The 20,253-nt window shown below is 49.9% G+C and overlaps 1 protein-coding gene across 12 annotated transcripts in view; it reads right to left on the bottom strand.

Annotated features, from left to right (window-relative positions):
• Positions 1–20,253, bottom strand: part of syngap1b (synaptic Ras GTPase activating protein 1b) — a 30,216-nt gene that overhangs the window by 6,040 nt on the left and 3,923 nt on the right. For 4 of the 12 annotated variants that reach the window (XM_088386313.1, XM_088386316.1, XM_088386315.1 and 1 more), the window contains exons 2-20: positions 18,035–18,273; positions 15,628–15,733; positions 9,865–10,301; positions 9,393–9,514; positions 9,096–9,249; positions 8,927–9,025; positions 8,590–8,829; positions 8,171–8,509; positions 7,900–8,044; positions 7,671–7,815; positions 6,925–7,161; positions 6,558–6,759; positions 5,661–5,839; positions 5,375–5,579; positions 4,436–4,990; positions 3,594–4,073; positions 3,360–3,518; positions 3,068–3,279; positions 291–366 (exon numbers count right to left, since the gene is read on the bottom strand). In XM_088386313.1, the coding sequence (XP_088242439.1) occupies positions 291–366; positions 3,068–3,279; positions 3,360–3,518; positions 3,594–4,073; positions 4,436–4,990; positions 5,375–5,579; positions 5,661–5,839; positions 6,558–6,759; positions 6,925–7,161; positions 7,671–7,815; positions 7,900–8,044; positions 8,171–8,509; positions 8,590–8,829; positions 8,927–9,025; positions 9,096–9,249; positions 9,393–9,514; positions 9,865–10,301; positions 15,628–15,733; positions 18,035–18,273 (4,331 nt within the window). Of the gene's footprint in view, positions 1–290; positions 367–1,239; positions 2,666–3,067; positions 3,280–3,359; positions 4,074–4,435; positions 4,991–5,374; positions 5,580–5,660; positions 5,840–6,557; positions 6,760–6,924; positions 7,162–7,670; positions 8,045–8,170; positions 8,510–8,589; positions 8,830–8,926; positions 9,026–9,095; positions 9,250–9,392; positions 9,515–9,864; positions 10,302–15,627; positions 15,734–18,034; positions 18,274–20,253 lie in introns of those variants that run through there. The other 8 variants (XM_088386322.1, XM_088386324.1, XM_088386320.1 and 5 more) reach the window with 7 other exon arrangements.

Genomic DNA, 20,253 nt, shown 5'->3' with positions numbered 1-20,253 from the left:
ACCACCACGAACGCGTGCTTCAGCCTCGCTCGCTGCAGAGTGTGTCAAAATCATGCTCGGCGGCCAAAACAGCACGGAGCCAAAACCACCAAAACCAAGACCAGCACCACCATCACGGAGCTCCACGGCGCCAGAGCACAAAGCCCAAATCCAGGCAGCACGGGCACACGAAATAAACAAGAGCAGCCAGTCTTGGCAAAACACAAGAAAGAGAAACAGAGGAAGAAGGAGGAGGAGAAGAAGCGAAAGAAGAAGAAAAAGAAAGAGAGCTGGGTTTAAATTTGCCAGACCTGATCAGGGAAAATCCTGGCTGTTTTTGGCTCAATGACGTGTCCTCCTCGTATCTCATCCTCCACAGCCATGAGTCTTGGTAGCAGAAGAGAGCGAGACAACAGAAGGAGAGGCAGCATTAAGACATGAGGAAAAACAACGCAAAACAACATTTGCATTTGAGGCTCGTGGCAGCGGGAAGTTATGAAAGCCACAAAGGTCAAATGGGTCGTATGTGGGACTTCGGGCTGCCGCCGCCGCCGCCACCACCTGCTGACCGTCACGGCCTTCCTTCTGGTTTGCGACGTTGACGGTCAAAGCCGAAGACTTCCTCCAAAGGCAAACCTCAAGCCTTGAAGCTTTCAGGGAAGAAACATGCTAGGCCCTGCCAATATTTTTTTCAGGTTGCCGGATCAACAGCATCTTCTGGGAATTGCTGCTCGTGGGGGTTAAAAAAAAAATCCTTCATCTTAATCACTCAAAGCTGACGGATGCACGTTTTTTCTTTCCTCCTGGCTAATTCTGCGATTTTCCCAGGCCTGAAGCTAATCCAAAGTGTCGGGGAAGGATTTGAATTTCAAGGGGGTGAGGTGAGAGGAAGGTTAGCAGCAAAAAATCTCGCAATCACCCGGACAGAGAGCGGCTGCTTCGCTTTCGCCTCGTTTTGACACCTGAAGTGGATCAGAAACCGAACCAGATCCTGTTTCGAATCATAAAGTGCACCCGATTGAATTTCATCTTGTATTGTATGCGCAACATTATACGTGCACCCCAAGAAACAGACAGCTGGTTGTCATGCACATTTTCGCCACCTACAGGACTGGCCCGGAATCGCATATCATAATTTTTATTTATTTTTTATGTACACTACTTTCTTTTGGCAGAAATCTGCATTTATATTTCAGTCACACACACGCACGCTGCAGTGAGGACACACAAAGTACACAAAGAAAGCAAAAAATCCACAGGTGGAGTTTTAAATATGAGCATTTGGATGTTTTATTGGAGAAACAGAGCTTACAGTTTTGCTTTGTACAAAAAAATGGAGAGTGAGAAAGAAGGAAAGAAGGAATGAAGAAAAGAAAGAGAGATGGAAGGATGCAAAGAAAGACAGAAAGAAAGACAGAAAGAAGGAATTCATCCAGCAAGCACAGACAGCAAAGGTGATTGAAAAGCGTTTGGACATGAGCGTCAAAATGAGGCACATCTGTGACGTTTGTTATGTGAAGAGGGAGAAAACAACAATTCAGCAAGGTGAGCACCTTGACACCTCGTTTTGCTACGCAGGAAAAAAAAAAAAAAAAAGACGATTAAAGAACGCAAGAGCCGCTTCTTATATTTTATTCTCACGTGTGGACGAGCGAGCCAGGAAAAAAAACGGCCTGAGTGCAAAGACTCACCCGTTGTCACACCAGCATATATATATGTACTATCTTCATATTTGTCTATTCAATAAATAGTATTAGCAGTATTAAGATAAAAACATTTCAAGTCACTAAAACAGGCAAATGAAAACGACTGAGTCGACCTCATCTAGATTATTGCGGCTAAAAGCGTGTCTATTGGGATCTTTAAAGCGTCCCACTCATATTTATTCATATTTCATACGGTACTGCCATTGTTATGGCTCTTGCATCACACGCAACACACTCACACAATTCAATACGCCCGATGGATTATAGTTACAAAAATAGATTAGTGCCACACATCAAACGTCCCCAAGACGGCAACTCGTATTGGATATCCAGAACTGGGCGGATCGGACCGACCAGTGTGCTTCATTCAATCCTATCTGAACACGTGCCCGCAAAGAAGGCAATCAGGCCGAGGAAGTAAGCCCTGTGGAGCACCGATGGTTTAAGGTCGTGAGGAGGAGACACCGGATCTTCGGCAATCAGCCAACACAAGTCAAATCTTCCAAAGATAGCAAGGAAAGCGAGATGAAAAGATCCAAAGGGGGACTTGAAACTTCCAATTTCAGCTCGGAATTGAAATCGAGAGAAAGAAAAGATTTGGAAGGCAATATTATATTTTAGCATCTTGTTACGATGAAAAGATGTTGTGCTTGTAAGATAACAAGAGCCAAAGTCATCGAGAATCAGAACAACTCTACTTGCTACCGTGACTTGCTACTGTGATTAAAAAAAAATATTTAAAAAAAAATGTAGTAAAAATTTGTGGACCCAAAAATGTTGACCAGTGTTCTGTTTTGGGAGAAAAAGAAAACCCGAGTGAGTCCAAACAGTGTGACTGCTCTCACGCTGTCTTTTTCATTTGCACATGGAAGCGCTTTCCTACTGTCTTTTTCTACAAAGTGCCGAGCGAGCAAAAAACATTTTACGGGGGGGCTCCGTCCATCCATTTGCCTGTCTGTCATCATTGGGCGTCTTCTTTGCTAAAGGGGATCATATGGAATATGTTCACTTTAAGACCAAATAAGGAACAATAAGATTCGCACCAAACAGACAATGTGTTGTAACATAGCAATCTAAATCTAATCTGCCCCACCAAAAACAACGAGGCAAATCCAGATCCTTGAGTGGCGCAAGACACCCCCAAAATGCCTTTTGCTGTCCTCAAGCACCCCAAAAACATGAAACGGTGTTTTGCATTGCAAAGAACGCACCGGGCCGGTCTCTAGCGCAGCCCAAAACATCTGCTGCTGCACAGCAAAGCTACAACAAGAAAATTGGACCTGAGCAGCAAAAGCGGGCCTGCCGCGGTGAGGACCCGGGTAGCCGCGCCCCCACCTCGTGCCCCTCCCCACGGGTCCCGCCCCCTGCACACGGGGCATTACCTGTGGATGATGCCTTTAATCTGCGAGTCTTTCTCCAGCTGCTGCTGGTGCAGGCGGCGCTCGCTGTCCTCCAGCCGGTTTTGGTACTGCAGCAGGATTTTGTTGGTCTGCTGCTCCTGCGTCAGCAGGCGGCGCTCATACTCTTCCAGCTTCTTGTGCGACATGACCAGACGGTCCTTCAGGCAGTTGATCTCTTCCTCGTACTCACGCACCTGCCGCAGGAGCAAACGCGCCATTTAGCGCTTTTGCACTCACCGCCATTTTTGTTTGGAGCTTTATGAGGACGACCCACCCTGTCCGTGCGCGACTCGTCCATGCTCTTGGAGTACTCCTTGAGCTTGAAGTCCTCACGATCGATGCGCGAGCTCTCGATGTCCGCCGACAGGTGCGGCATGTTGGACACCCAGGCCACCGTCCTCTCGTTGGCAGGCGCCTGTGGCGCCTGCGACCCCTGCGACCAAAGACAACCGACGTCAAAGCGGGAAGGTTCCTGGGCCATTTCCTGAGAAAGTGTGGCGTCACTGGCCTGTTTGCCAACGTTGGGCTTAAGCAAGTGCTGTGGCTGCGGCTGCTGAGGCTGCGGCTGCTGAGTCAGCGGCGACGGCTGCTGTTGTTGGGGTGACTGCTGCGTGGTGGGGCTGCCCGTCCCCTGCGGACTCCCTGACTCTCGCACCGAGCTCTGCTGGCGCGGCAGCCCTGGTGCCGTGTTGTCCTTGACGGACAGCTGGCGGCCGCCTCCGCCGCCGCGCACCTGCCGCACGCCCCCGTAGGCCGTCTCGGGCGACTGGAGGACGTTTCCGCTCTGCGGACGATTCTTGGCGGGGGCGCCGACTGACAGCTGGTGGGACGTCTGGGATTTGACGCGTTGACTGGGAGGGGGCGGAGCTCGCGGTTGGACCGTGGACGGAGGAGTGGTGGCCAAGGATGAGTGGGAGGTGCCCGTCTGGGAGGTCAGGCCCATCATTTGCTGCTGCTGCTGCTGATGCTGCTGCTGCTGTATGTTATCCTGAAGGACACAGAAATTAGTCAGTTAGCATTTTAGCGTGTTAGCTCTAGCCCTCAACAATGTGAGCGACTAGTTACATAATCTAATGGTTTCAATACGGTAATTATAATAATTAATTAAAAATAACTAACTGCTCGACATATTTTTAATTAACTACTGACATTTTCTTTTTCAAAGATTACATTAGAAATGCGTGTCCTACAAAATACTAGTAAAATTTCAGTGCACGGTATCTTCAAGATACTGCGCGCTCTATGTTATTGTTTGAATGGATTTCCCTTTCCTGCCCTTTTCAAATGAGCTGATTTGGTTTCTCCCCTTTAACACGGCGCGTCATCCCGGACGCAGTCGCAGGCGGGCACCTGCATGTGCACGGACATCTGGCGGCGGCCGTAGTCGTCGCTGTAGCTGTGCGAGTGGATGATGCTGGGCTGGCCCAGGTGGGCACCGTCGCCGGTCCTGAGGGTGGACAGGTCCTCGCTGCGGGAGAAGCCACCGCGGGCCAACTGCGGCAGGTAGCCGGGGTGCGAGGGCTCAGGGGTCAGGAGCAGGGGCGCGGGGGGCTGAGCGCGCCCGTGCGGTCGCTGCGGCCCGTCCGCCGTGGCCAGATGAAAGAGGGGATTCTGGAAGGAAAGCGGGTAGCGCATGGCGGCGGCCTGCTGTTGCTGCTGCTGGGACAGAGAGTCGGTGGCGGCGGCGCCCATCTGGCTCAGCCGCAGGCCGCCGGACACGCTGGAGCCGCCGGAGCCGGCCGACAACCTGCCGCCGGCCCGCAACTGGCCGCTCAGGCCCGAACCCAGGCCGCCACCGCCTCCGCCGCTCAGCCCCCCGAAGCTGCCCATGCCGGCGATGGAGGCCTGGGAGTAGTTGAGCATGTCCACCGACTGCAGGTTAGACACGCTGTTCATTCGGGAATCCTGGAGGTCCATCATATAGATAGGCTTTTACTCACACTGAGCCGCCCCTCCCCTCCCCGCCCCGCCCACTGTGACATCATGACCCCGGGTGACATGGGTGAGGGTGACACCACCCCAATGCCTCAGAGTATTTGCCGGCAAATACCCTCCGGGGTGAAACAAGCAGATGTCATGATACAGCGCCCCCCCCAACCCCCCACCCCACCCGCTGCCGTCTCGGCCTGCTCGCTACATGCACATGTGGGACTCTGACAGGGCTCGCCCCGATAATCGGGGGGCTTCACTGTAGACTTGATCATGGGAGATTCCAGCAAGTATGAGCGGCATGCAGCTCGTACTCGTGGCCCGGCCGATGGGATGGCGAGCGACTTCCACGCGACTCACCTTGCCATCGGGTTCGGTGATGTCGGAGCTGCTGGTGCAGTAGGCCGGGCTGGAGCGGGCCAGGGGGGGGCGGGACGCGTAGAACATGTCTTTGGAGGGCGCTCGGTGCAGGAGGTGCTCACGCTCCTGAAAGCTTAGCTGGGAGCGGGACGGCAACATTCCGCCGGTGGACGTCGGCGAAGGCAGGCGGGCGAGGTCCATGGAGCTGCGCAGGGGGGGCAAACAGACGCCATTTTCAAAAGCATGCACACGTTTGACAAAGCCAACGGAAAAAATCACGCCCTGCCTGTTGAGCATGGCGAGGTTGCGGAAGTCGGAGGAAGAGGAGACGCCACGGTTGAAGGAGGGCCGGGATAGGAGTCGCTCGGACTGGTGGCTGGGCTGCCTCTGCAGGTGCGGGTTGCGCAAGGCCATGCTGATGTCGTTCAGAAGGCGGGGCAGAGGACCCAGTTTGATGATGGCGTCCTGCGGGCGACAAAAGCGATTGCCGCATGACTTTTCGCATCATTTGGATTGAAAACGTGCATCTGTACGTTCCACTCCTCACTCTGGCAAAACAGGCTTGCTACTTTTACAACCTCGGTGACAAACAAGAAATAGTTGACAAACGGATTAAAGAGTGAATATACACAAACTTGCCAAAAAGGAGCAAATACTACAATCAAAATGTGACCCACGATAATTATGGAAATGTGACAAACATAAAAATTCAACAAACAATATAATTCCGACTTGATGAAAAAAGATGAATTTGGGACAAACAAAATTCCAATTTGACACAAGGATCTGAATGTGACAAAAATGATTTTGACAAAAGATACAATTTGACAAACATAAAAGTTGGGCCAAAATCAAACAAACAACCAAAACATAATTTCACCAAATTTCACCTTTACCTAACATGACAAAAAGTATATAAATTTGACAAACGGTTCAACATGATAAGTATAAATAAGAATGGGAAAACAATCAATATTTGACAAAAAAATAAAACGTGTTACCGCAATGGCACTAAACATACACAAATGTAACCAAAGTGATCAAGACGCCACAGAAATGAGAAAAAGGAACATTATTTGACACCAACACTTCTGAATGGGACAAAAAAAAAAGACTGATAAAAAGTTGAAAATATGACAAAAAGGTTTCTGGCAGGGGTCAGTGCTCCTGCATTGGCAGCTACCTTGCTGAGCTGGGCCATCACCTCCCAGAGGAGACTATGGAGCACGGAGAGCTCCCGGCCCAGGTCGATGTAGCCCTCAAAGCTGCCAGCGTTGGTGACGCTGTCCAGGTTGGAGATCTCATAGAGGAACTGCTGCATGGAGCCCCACTCCATCTCCACAAACTCGTTCATGAAGCACATGTACTCCTCCTTGTTGCCGAACCTGAACGCCAGCCGTCACATGTTTACACCAACGGTGGCCACGTGCGTCTCAAACAATCAGCGTGGTGGTAAAACGCCACTTTGGGCTTACTTCCACAAAGCACTACTTTTACGGTTTGGGTTCGAAACAGCAGTTTCTCACCAAATAATGCGAGACGTCACTTACTTGGAGAAGTTGGCGAGGTTCTGCACCACTTTGGCGATGAGGGTGAGCGTGCGCGAGGTCTGCTCGTCAGGATATTCCTGCGTCAGGTTGAAGAGCGATGGCGACATGATGGCGGGACACAGGAAGCGCAGGAAGAGCGAGCCGCTGATGAGGCGCTCGGCGATGTCCTCGCGCCCGCGCTCGGCGCAGCGCACTCGCCACGACGCAAACACCTCCTTCAGCTCGCGCGGGAACACGCTGGCGGCACACGTGAGCACCACCCCCAAAAAGACACCAGTGTGGAGCAAAAAATTGTGTCAAATGAGAAGATGAAATAAGAAATGTTTCCAATTTGACAAATAAATTCCACATTTGACAAAACAAATCAAAATAGGAGAAAAACATTGATGAAATGTGATATAAAAACAAAATGTGACTAAATCTGATGAACGTGACAAAAAATATATTTAAAGTGACAAATGAATTCAAAGTGAAAACAATAGAAATGTAACCTAAAAACATATCCATGTAATGAAAAAAAAAATCAAATTGGGCCAAAGGATTCAAATTTGACAAAACACACAAAACTGTTGCACAACATGTGGCAAAAAAAGGAAAACTTGAGGGACAAAAGATAAAAAATCCTGAATACATTCCAAATGTGACAAGAAAATGATGTGGCAAAACTAAAATTGAGCTTTGCCATTGGAGAATTTTTGTTTTGAGTGTGTGCATGACGGCGGCATGACGTGCGCGCGTGCGCTCACCAGTGGGAAGTGACGATCTTGCAAAGGGCCAGCTCGCAGCACATTCTCAGGTTGGCCTGGTGCTCCGGCAGCACGGAGGGAGGCGTTCGCATGGGGTCCACCTCGCAGTTTTCCTCCGATTCGTACAAGGCGCGTATGAACTCCCCTGGGGAAGAAAGCACGGACAAGCCCGTTCTACCTCTGACCTGAAGCAGGCGGCCGCGTGGCTTGTAGCAGCGAGTGTACCAACCGATGGCATCCTTGAGGTACTTGTGTCCGATGAGCTTGAGGTACTCTTCTATTGCTTTGGTGGCCAGAGTGTTCTCTCTGAAGATGAGATGCTCCCGGTCGATGAATCGGTCCACCTCGCACATGGCCATGTCTGACAGGAAGTCCTGGGGGAGAAGGAGAAGTATCCAAAACATCTTTTTGACACACGTCAACATGTCCCGTGAAACATTTGGCATTTTTTTGTGAGCGTCTTTGGAGATGCTGACATGTTTCTTGAGTCCGGGCTGTACCTTTGCTTTCCCGGTGCTCTGCAAGATGTGCACCAGCGCGCAGGCCACCTCCTCTTTGCTCTTGACGCTGAGCACGGGCTCTAAAACGGCGCACAGCGTGCGGTAGTTGTTGGTGACGTACTCAGCAAACTCCTTGTACAGCTCCATGGGCAGGATGTTCATGGTCTGGAAGCGAGACTTGAGGCGCAGCGAGGCATTGATGATCTTGCCGCCACCGCCCACGCCCCCCCCCTTGGTGAGGACGCTGGGCTGGATGACGGGGTACCACTGCTCCACAAACTGACGCCCCGTGATGCTGGAGATGGGGATGCTGACCAGGCCCAGGTAGGTGCTCTTTTCCTGGACAGGTAGAAAAACACAACCCAAGACAATTTCACAACAGCGTCATGGCCTTCTCTCGGATCTTTCTGCCATCTCACCTTGCGTCTTTTCTTGTCAGTCTCCTTGTAGAGGTGCAGGCGCAGGTTCCGCACGGCCGGCAGGTTGTTGAACTCAAAGTGCTCCCCCCAGAAAACGGTGTCGGTACGCGGCTTGCTGGTGGTGCGCGCGTACAGCATGTCGTCCAGGCACAGCTCGCAATAGTATCGCTTCTTGGCGGGCAGCTCTCTTGCCTCGATGATCCACAGCTTCAGCACGTTGTCCACGCGCCGACTGTTGTCCTGGAAGGAGGCGACATAGGTACGGGTGATCTCGGGCCAGCCCGGGAATGGATGTCCCGTTCTTTGGTCGATCGGTTCATTGGTCGCCTCGCCTCACCTTGTTGGGCTTGACGGCTCTCTGCAGATTCTCGATCCATTTGTCCCTCTCGGCCGCCGAGCGACACGCAAAGCACTTGGTTCCCGACGCCGTGGTCACCTAAGGCAGTCGTCCACCCGCGACAGTTGGTTACCGTTGGCGACGGAGGGAGGCAGGCGGTTAGGCTCACCTCGAAGCAGTACTCCTGGCCCAGGATGCTGGAATGGACGGGCTTGATGACGGCCTCCTCGTCCAGCGTGAGGTCAAGCGCCTCCGCGGCGCTGCTGGGCGACAGCAGCGACTCGTGTGAGTGCGACTCTTTGAAGCTTTGCATCAAGCGCGTCCTGCCGGAACCACGAAGCCGGTTCAGTGGGGGCAAGTCTCATTGCTCGTGGCCAATTTGTCCCTCCCTCGAGGAGTGAGGGTGGGACTTATGCGTGAGCAAAGCCTTCCGTGTAGCAAAAGTGTTCGACGCGAGGACACCGACCTGTCCTGGTCCGCACTGCGGAAGCGGGGCAGGATCATGTGTCGGAAGCTGCTGCTTCGGTCCAGTTTGGGCTGACTCTTGGCTCTCTTGATGGAGCCCTTCAACCTCCTGCTCAGGAAACTCTGCAGGCATAAGCACAAGGGAGGCGCTTAGCAGTGTAACATCATCAGCGCATGGACACGTCCCGCGGCGTGCACCAGAGCACAACGCCGCCCAACTTCCTGTCAGGAGAAAATCGACCCATCCAAACAAGAAGTGATGCGCTGATGTTGGCTTGCTGGAGCTTTTCTTGACCACCAACGGGATGGAGTGCAACCCGCAATACAGAATTGCTCGATTGCTGGGTGCTAATGGTAAGATACTTTGACTCAAGTAGCAATTTCAGCTACTTTCGTCAGGACTGTGTGCTAGGATCACATTAGCATTTATTGCTACGCAAGCAAGGTGAGGCGCAGCATGATTTTCCACATACCTCCACCAGGGGCAGTGATCCAATTAGGCTTCCTCCCGCCATGGGACTCCAAGCAGCGGCCCTCCAGTCTCCGCCCCAGTACGGGAAGGGGGGTGGAGGGGAGCAGGAGGAGGACAAGCGGGGCAAGGGGAGCGATGGGCAATGGGAGAGGGGCAGCGAGCGGGGCAGGGAGGCCGCTCCGCCTCCCTTCTTCCGCTGACGCGGAGCGAGGGCGGGCGACGTGGCCAGGGAGAGCGGCAAGGAGGGAGGCGGGGGGGTGCCGCCGGCCCGCCGCCCCCAGGCGTGGGCGGCAGCGCGGGGGGGCATGAGGGGCAGCGAGAGGCAAGAGGCAGGGGAGGTACTCACGGATTGTCGGAAGGGTTGAAGGGGGGCGCTGGGGGGGAGGTCCATGCTGGGCTGCTTCCCCGTGGCGATGCTCTTTCGCCGAGGTCGGTGATCTAGCGGCACACAAGACCGTCCACAAAGACGTTAGCAAAGCTGCCCACGTTGCACTTTGGAAAGCAGTTGTCCAAATGTGCCCATTTCAAAACAGCAACCATTAATGGATCCCTATGACGACAGTCGAGCTTAAACGGTCTGTGTGTCCGTCTTGGCCGGACGGCTCAGGGTTTCTTTTCAGGTGCCACTCTCTCTTTCTCTCCGTTTCTTTTGAGTACAATCGAACACTCTCAGAAGCCCACGCTGGGAGAATTGAAAGAAAAAAAAACACCAGCAAGACAGCAGCCAGTGGCTGTTTGTTGAAAAAGCAGGCCAGACAAGTCAGAGGCCACCGAGGGAACCACTGAAAGGTGACCTTAAGAGCAAAGGAGTCTACCAATGAGCAGAAACTATGAGAGGTGAGAATATATTCTGATAAGTGGCAGAGTTGAAGTGGGGTGCTGTCCATGGTCCTGCAAGAACAGCTTCCAGGGTAAAGTAGTAAGATCAGTTGGAATGATATTCAAGTTTGCTGAGTTAATCAATTCATAGATTAATTGTGAGCAATGAAAAGAAGCAGACTGGGCAAATCTAATGTGAGCATTTTGGCGCGCCTCTTGAGACCACGTCCTTCCAGTGCAAGGAGCTGAGTGGAAACATAGCAATGTTGAGCTTTCAAAGCCCGAGCCGGCAACCGCAGCGCCAGAAGTGGCAATTGAGTGTGTGTAATTAAGGCCGCGCTTCTTTTCAGACTAAACGAGCCTTGTCAGTCAGACAGACTTTGGCGCCCACACGCCGCCCACCATGTCCAACGACATTTTTGCCTTATTAACAATGCGTGGGGAGGGGGCGAAAAATCAGCAGAGTCCAGGTGAGCGGCAACCTGCGCAGCCTCGTTTGAAGCCAGCAAGCGCTCGGCTTCTAAAAAAGCGCTCTTTGAACATCACACGGTGTTCCTGTTCCTGCCCATGCACAATGTGGATAAAGGCACGCTCGGCTTTCACGTGCCCTTGATTAGCAGCTTAATAGTCGGCGCAAATGAGTCCCGGGCATTAAGTATATCCTTTCAACCAAAGCGCCAATCTGCTCCATTTCATTGGCTTTTTTGCTTGGGTTGTCATAGCAACGGTGGGTTTTGAGCAGGCTTGTTTTGTGACGCGCTTCCAAGAAAAACTGCGGCCCGCGTGCACTCGACAAAGATGCGCTGCATTCGGAAACGCGGTCCACAAAGATGGTGGGCAAAACAGTCCACAAAGATGGGCGACTTGGCGTAACGCAACCCACAAAGATGTTGGACGCGCCACCCTCTTCAGAGATGGCAGACATTCTGCAAAAACATCTCCTGATGATGGCGGGAGTGGCACAAAACAGTCTAAAAAGAAGGCCGACTTTCAAGAGCAGCCTCTGCAAACACGGCTGACTTGACGTGCACAGTGGACTAAACACACACACACACACACACACACATAGAGGAAGACTAACAAAAAATGGTTGGCCGCAGTGATGATGTGTTCTACATTCAGTGAAGGCCACCTCTGAGGATCCTTAAAAAAAAGAAGTCAGCAAAAAGAGAAGGCTAACATGCAAGCTTTGCAAGTGAAAGATAAGCCACACAACAGCCAGGACAAGGAGGCAAGACAAGAAAGTGGCGGAAGAGATGGCGAATGCAGTGGGATCATGGGTAGGAGGGGGGGGGGGGACAAACAAGGAATGTGATGGTGAAGGAGTTGGTACAGCTTACAAATTTCTTTTTCTGCCTTTTTTGAAAATGAGCAGTAGAACTTGTGAGATGAAAAAGCAAAGAAAATGAGCTTCTTGAAAAAAAAAGTAGAACAGTGACGATGGCCCGCAATCAGGTCTTTGCTTTGGTATCGAAATGTTTCCGATTGAAAGGAATGTGCATCAAATTCAACCGTTCCAGCCCCAAAACTAACTCGGACTTACTTGTTTGTTGTCAATCTGGATAATTGATTAAATTATCGAGTTGCTGCAAGAGGCACAATTCAAAAATGTAGAGAGCTTCAAGTACAATCCGATAAGCAGAAGGTTGTTCTGCTCTGTTGGAAAGAAAAAGAATCCAAGCAAGGTGGTGCAGGTGGACGGGCCAGGCTGGGCCGCAAAGTACATTCACAGCTGCGGGCCGCCCAAGAGGTGACCCCAAAGTGCCTCCGTGACGAGAGCAAGTGTTTCTCCTCCTCCTTTTGAAGTAGGCCACTCTTCAGTAAGTGGGCGCATTTTTCAGCACCACTCGGGGAGCGAAACAAACAGCCACCGACTCTCACGCTGAGAAAGAGCGAGAGCAAGACGAGGAAAAAAAGGAGGAGGCGCGGCTGCTGCGCTGCGCGCCCCCCGCCGCTGCCGCCTTTCGCGGCGCCTCCTTGTGGCATCTCGCTCGCCCCCCTCCGCCCGACAGGCTCATCTTTCACACCCGGAGAAGCCAAGCAGAAAGCCCGGCAACACCCGAAGGACAAGAAAGAAAACCGGAAAAAGCTCTCCCCGCCTGGAGCTCGTCCTGCTGTGCGCGCTTTTAGAGCTTTCCCTTGGCTGACGAGCTGCGTAGGTGGGCCGCCCCAGCTCGTCTGCCAGCAGCCCGTTGCCTGGATGTCAGGCGCATCATCCTGCACAGGTCGGCGACGCGGCCGCTTTCTCTCTCTCGCGTTCTCTCCCTCACTGAGCGCGCGCACATCTGCATGCAAGTGCGTAAAAAGGAGGCGGGGCTTGCATTCCAGCTGGGACTACAACTCTTATGCATTCAAATGTTGGTTGAAAGAAATTATATCACAAAAACGCTTTGGTTGCGCTCGGCAAAATTGTCGGAGCTCAAAGGCTCTCTGGATGCGTTTCCATGACAACTATATTTTAACATCTGATGCTTGTAGCGAAAGAGCCAGTCCAACTCAAGAAAGAAGCGTCTGTAAGTCCAGAGAAGGTGCGTGGATGGAGAGCATTACTAGCATGCAAATTGGATCGTATTGCAGCTCAACTCTCTCTCTACACGAGAGATTTGGCTTTTTATTTTCGAGTCACCTCTGGGGTCATTTTTTTTCTAGTTCTCAAATTAATCCAGCATCGGAATTTGTTCTCTCCCAAACATCGACGAGGGTATCAAACAGTGAGACGTGAGGGTGGAGGTTCCGCCAGCGCTTCAAAAAGTCAAAAAAAGTGGCATCCAAGTGGCCGTGACCGTCAATGCTGAGCATTTGCTGACTTAGCGCGACTGGGCCCATCGTGTCAAGGCGCCTAAAAATAACCTTTGGGTGCCAACAAGCTTGTGTCCCACCACACAATTGCTGGAATGTGGCTAACATTCTTCCTCTCCTCTCCATAGCTCACAACCTCACACCGTGTCTGCTCTGTAATGATTTCCATGGTTACCACTAAGTCCGCCGTAGCGCGCTAGCAAGCGTCGCCCTCGCTCTCTAATATGTGCGTGAGCTTCTTGCAAAGGAAAAAAGGGACGTTCATGACGACGGTGATGTAAAAGAGGTTGAGGGGGGGTAAAAAAAAAAAAGGGCAAGCAGAACCCTAAGCTCAAAGCTAAACCTTCTTCCATACAAACGCTCGTACCAATATGGAAGACAATCAACTCTGTCACCAAGCAACTGAGAGAAAAAAAAAAAGTCAACGTGACGCCCATTGCGCTAACTTAGGGGAATTTTGCTCCATTCAGACAGTGACAGTTTGCGAAAAAGACAAACGGACAATGTTCTGCCACAGGAAGACGTCACAGCCCGACGCTTCTCTTGACAATTCTCAAGTGCCAAACGGAGAGCTCACGGGACCCAAGCGAAACTTTTTAGCAACTGCGGCGCTGTTCTGGTGATGAGGAAGTTGGAAACGCGAGAACAATTCCCATCGCAGTCCAAAATTTACATAATCACGCATACCGTAAAAATAAAGAAAGAAATACAAATTCTTCGGTCTTTGGACAAGCGGGGCAGCTGTCTAAGAGTCGAATGACAGCACGTAGCGCAGACTCGGCTGTTTTTTGTTTTTTTTTTCCACCCAGTCGGCTCGCACGCTGTCCGGAATATTAAGAGCCAAAAAGAACGAGCGTTGCTTTTCGGCACTCCGCACAATTGAAGGAATACAAAATCATCTTGTTTTTCCAAAACTGTGTGCACTGGTGGCAACATGCTAGGTTAGGAAAGTTTCTTTCTGTGATCAATCAATCATATGACATTGATTTAACGTGACCAGAGAGCCAGCAATTGTCAAGTCATCAGCGAGCGGACGATTATACCAAAACTAATTTGATAGGGCAAATGTTCTCTCGATCGCACCCCGGTGTGGACAAGCTGAAAATGGCGTCAAATGGAAATGACAAGGCAGCAAATTGTCCAGGCTGCATCGGAGGCGTTTATGTAAAGCGGCGCGCGCGTGGAGCCCTTACGTAAGCGGGTTCGTCTTTCACCCCCGTGGGCCGCCGCGATCTTATCGCACGCCAAGTGGGAAAGCGAGCGAGCGCTCGGCCTTGCTTTGAGTGACAGCTGGTCTGCCGGAGGAAAAAAAAAAAAAGGCCGTCATCTACCTCAACACTTGTTGACTGGCTTGCTGATGGACAAGCTTTTCTTTCCTCCTTTATATCGAGCCGGGTGCAGATAAACAGTCTGAGAGATGGGCCAACTGTATTACACGTGCAAGAGTTTGAAAGGCCCATTCCGAATATCGTTTCATCAGTGTCTTGCCCGAGGACATGAAGACCCACGACTTGGGCAGAGCGGGAATCTCCAGATAGAGGGATGAAGCTGATGGACAAATGGGTGATTGACAACTTGGAGGGGGGGCAAAAAAGTACAAAATTTTCTTTCCCACTGTTATCAAAATTGCCAACGTAGTGCCGAGGGAATATTCGACTCACGGTTCCGGCGTCTCAGGTCGACTCTATAACGACGTCCGGCAAGTGATTGGGGTGGGGGGAAGCACAAATTTGGAAGGCACGCGAGGGATCGTCAGCGGCCATTATGGAGAACTATCCAGGTCGGTCCGTGACGTGAAAATGCCTGAGCGGCCATCGGGGAGCGGCAGAGTACGCAAGGACGAAGGGAGCTAAAAATAGCCCCGGTGACACAAAGCAAGATGCAGAACGAAAACCTGGGCTGGGAAGCCTTTCATCTGCAGCCCTGACGAGTGACAGGAGATGAAAAAGACGCAGAGACCAATGTCATCACGGTCGTCGCCATTGTTGTTGCTCGGTGAGCGAGCCGCTAGCGCTTGGCGCTATGGCGAACAAATGTGCGGCCTTCGAGGCCATCGCGAGCGGGCGTCCACGTTCATGAGTTGGACTTAAACGTTTGCCGAGGCAAAAGTTTTTTTGATGCAGTGGCAAAAGTGTTGCATGCTCACCCATCTCAGGATGTTGGCGTCCCTCAACGGGAACGCTGACCGTGCGGCGCAGCAGCTTGTTCCTGTGCGACTCAGAGCGCCTCTCGCGCATCAGCAAAGGGTGGACCTGGACACACGTACAAAACAAGGAGCCACAATATTGTAAGAGCCATAAAGTATTTCTTGTCTGACAAAACCAAATTGGGAAAATGTACATATACAGTAATCCCTCGCTTATTATAATATAATATAATTGGTTCCAAGACCACCCGCGATAGGTGAAAATCGGCCAAGTAGTGTCACCCTCTCGTTTTTAACATACATCATTTTTTTGTGTATCAATACATGTATATTAAACCATATAAGTGCATATGTTATCATTAGAACATTAAATAATAGTTTCAAAAATGTAAATACTATATTAATAGTATAAATGAGTGTGTGTGCCTGTGCGTGTGCGTGTGCGTGTGTGTGTAACTAGGGATGAGAATGGCAAATGTGAAAAAACACTGAAAAGTAGCCGGGGGTCTGGGGGGTCGACCCTAACCCTTATTATGACAATATCATGACAATAGCGTAACATTAGCTTACATGTAACATCATGTTACTTTCTAAACCCACATGCTTGTAAAAGTAAAAAAGTACCTTATTGTTTTTTTGTTTCGATGTGCTCCTTAATGTTCCTAGCGCCGTAGCTGATCATATCTTGACAGAAAATACACAAAACCTTCCCCGGGACATCTACTTTAAGGATATATTCCGTCAGGCACGTAGTTACAGACTGTGTTCCGAGTTGTACAATGACGCTGCTCTCGAGCCATGCCCATCTGAAGCAGTTCTTGATCCCGTTCGGCTTGTCTATTTCCCTGGCACGATCCTCATGCTGGTGAAAACTTTTGCTGAGTAGGCCCTAGATCTGTCTAACTAAATAACTCGTCTACAAGTGATGAAATCCCAATCACAAATTTACATTGTGGCGGTGTATATATATATATATCTATATCTATATATATATATAGATATATATATACACCACCATATATATATATAGATATATATATATAAATGAAATTCTCAACAGATTTACACAATTCACGAAAATTATGCTTTTGACGGAAAAAAACACGGAAATCCGCGGATCCGCGGAAAATTCTCATCCCTGGTGTAACATATGTAGATGCAGCTAAAGTATATATACTGTAAATACGTTTTTAGAACTCTTTTTTTATAACAACTTTTTTATAACAAGGTACAAGTGTACATACTGTAAAAATGTTTTTAGAACTCTTATTATAAAATAATTATAATGTACAATACTGTAAATATATTTTTAGAACTCTTATTATAAAAACTTTTTTCATAACAAGATACAAGTGCGCAATTGTGTGAGCACTCCCTGCCTTCTGCTGGCAATTTTCGTTTTCGTTTCGTTTTAATTAGAATTTTTGAATTTTTTATTTGGGGAGGAATCCAAGTGATAAATGAACCGCAATGTAGCGAGGGATTACTGTGTGTATATATATATATATATATATATATATATATATATATATATATACACACACACACACACACACACACACACACACACACACACACACACACACACACACACACACACACTATATGTATATGACTTTTCCCTGTAGAATGTGCCAGTCGTCTGTACATGAAGGGAACACTCAGACGTTTTGGACAGAAAATAATCCTTGGCGTGTTTTTTGACGACTGCATGTTGTTAAGAATTTTCAGCAGTGGAAAAAAAAAAGTCATCTCACTCCTTCAAAAGAAGATTTTCAGAAGCAAAAGGCTCTTTTGTTGTCATCTTATTGTGATGCAAATGCACATTTTCAAATAGTTTGAATGCAAAAAATAAAAAACAGGTTACATCAGGACTGTTAGCTCCTTGCCATGTGAACAAAAAAAGATTTTGTTTTACTAAAATTTCTTTTTTTTTAATGCATTCACTAAAGCAATTGACACATTAAAGAAGATGAAGTGATTGATGACCAAATGCATACATGCACTGGAATGTTTAGGTTACGACCCCGTGGGGACAAAGCGGTACAGAAAATGGATAGATGGATGGTTGGTTAGGAAACAGGAGTCATTGTCTCCAGGACTCGTGTTAACTCGTATTAATAAGATGATGACTCGATTTGATTGAATTGAAACTCTTGCATGCACATGAGCTACACAGTTGGAGTGGCTCATCTTGATTTCTGTTTGTGTTGAGATTTGTGAAATCCAGGCTGGGGTGTATTATTCGTGGCCCTCTTCCTCTCCCTAGAGGACAAAATCAGGGACAGCAGCCCGGACCCAAACAAATAAAAAGACATCCCAAAGGTTTGGTACTCAAAAATAAATAAAAGCAAGTGCCATTCCTGCTGATTGATATTGGACAGCATTCAAGGCTGTGGCATCCTACCTCTTCCTGGTCCAACATGTGGAAGGGCTTTCCGGGGCTCACGCGCAGACGGGCATTCCAGCGCTCGGGCGGCGCACGCTCGTTGGACAGGTGCTCGTATGGGGGGCGGCTGAAGTGGGGGCGCTCGTAGGCGGGGGGTGCAGCGTGGAAGGCCAGGACCTGCTGGGAGCGCTGCTGCTGGAGGAGGTGACGATGATGATGGTGGTGGTGGTAGGAGGGGGGGGCGGCACACCTTGCATCTGCACGGCGGAGACAAGAGCATGAGGTCAAGAAACATGCCGGTACCTTGACAAACTGACCAAGACATAAAATATGACAAGACTGGAAAACATGATTGGACAAAGATAGATTGATAAATTGTTAAACAAGAAAAAAAACAGAAAGCTACAAAAATATGAGTTGGAAAAAACAAACAAAACAAAAACCAAACAAAAAAACAAACAGAAAGCTACAAAACAAAACAAAAACCGAAAGCTACAAAATAAGAGTTGGAAAAGTTGCCTTATTGAGGGAAAAGAAGAGCATGCATCATCTTTCCGTGTCTTATTAGTATTTTTTGATGGGGGATAAAGCTGCTGCAGTATAAACGAGCCCCCATTGGCGTGCTGCGAAAAGGTTAAGCCGAGCGGTCGTGTTGGCAAAGACGCAATCGTTTGCCGCTCATGAATATGCCGGTCGCACTTGGATGAGCCACCATTCCCAGAAAAGAAGAATATTGCAGCCCATCCACCCAAAAAAAAAAAATTCACGTTGTAGTTTTACATCAGGATTGTCAAATGTTGATGTCACAAGCAAACAGCTTGAAGCAAGCATGCTCGGCCTCTTATTTGGGCAGCGTCACCACTCCACGGGGCAAAATTGTCATGGGAGCAAGGCAGACAGGTGTCATTTTTCCCCCCCCTCATTGTCGTCTTTTTGGGCCCTGCCGGTCCGTCATGGTCCAAACGGCGGCGCCGTTGCCACACGGCCGTTTCGATACGCCCCCGACGCCAGCAAACAGGAAACGAGATGAGCACCCAAGAGATGTCACTTCCGATACGCCCACTCCCGCTCGCTCTCGCACGCCCCCAGCCTATCGCCATGACAACCCAGAAGAGAATAGAAGTGAGCGCCAAAGAGACGGGGGGACGAATGAGGGAGAGAGGGAGGCAGAATTAGGGATGGAGGAGAGGAGAGCAGAGTGGGCGGTTGAGGAAAGAGGGATGAGGAGAGTGGGAGAATGAGGGAAGAAGGGATGATGGAGAGAGGAAGGGAGGGCAGGTTTTTGGGAAGAGAGTTCGTGTCTTGTTCCCATAGCAACGCAGCCATCCGTGAAATAGTGAGGACTCGCTCGCTCCGGCTGCTCTCTCTCTCTCTCTCTCTCTCTCTCTCTCTCTCTCTCTCTCTCTCTCTCTCTCTCTCTCTCTCACTCTCTCTCTCTCTCTGCTTATCTCTCCATCCCTGGCTGGCCCCTTCTCCTCCCACTTCCTATATATACACGCACACGGTCACGTGTACAGTAGCGTGAAGTTGGCACAAGGATGCAGTCATCCAAGCTGTGCAACACGTCCAAAGGCGTTTAACAGGCCTCGCGCCCGCGTTCAGGTCGGCGCCCCCGCCGCATGGCACCTTTTCAACAGTGCCTTCTTTCCACGTTTGGACGCTGTGCAGCCAAGTGCCAATTTAGCGGTGCACTCCTTTGATGCAGTACCGCGTTGTACCACAACATACCAGTTGGCAGCACTGAGCTCATTTCCTGTTCAGAGAGGAAGCTGTCATCAAATAGGAAGTGACGGACAGAAGCTTTTACTTTTCGTCTGCCTCCTCATACTTTGACGACTTTGCGCAACTGCTTCCAAATGGAATTTGACACTTTTGCCTACTTTTTTGGACATGTGGCTCATTTTCATGTCATTTCATCCATAATGGTACCTACAGAGTCGACACCAGCAAAAAGAACTTCTAATTTGACTAACTCAAATGAGGCCTGGCCAGTTGGAACCGCAGGGGAATCAAAACAAAATGTCCGCCGGCCCACTGAAGGCCACGTACAGTGGTAAATGCGCCCGCTGCCACTGCTGCAAACATGACACACAAAAGGCTCAATTGTCTCGCGGCCGCTTGGCTAATTGTTGGTGCTGATCACAAGTGCCTCACGGCACACGAGGATTCACCGCATCATCAATCGCAGCAGTCAAAGGCCACTTGCAAATAAATAAGCGCTGAGCTCGCGGCCATTC

The sequence above is a fragment of the Syngnathus floridae genome, chromosome 10 (genome assembly GCF_059516105.1).
Source record: "Syngnathus floridae isolate MCC-2025c chromosome 10, RoL_Sflo_1.0, whole genome shotgun sequence".
NCBI lineage: Eukaryota > Metazoa > Chordata > Actinopteri > Syngnathiformes > Syngnathidae > Syngnathus > Syngnathus floridae.
The sequence above is the reverse complement of the archived record's forward strand: the minus strand, read 5'-3'. Positions and strand labels throughout refer to the sequence as shown.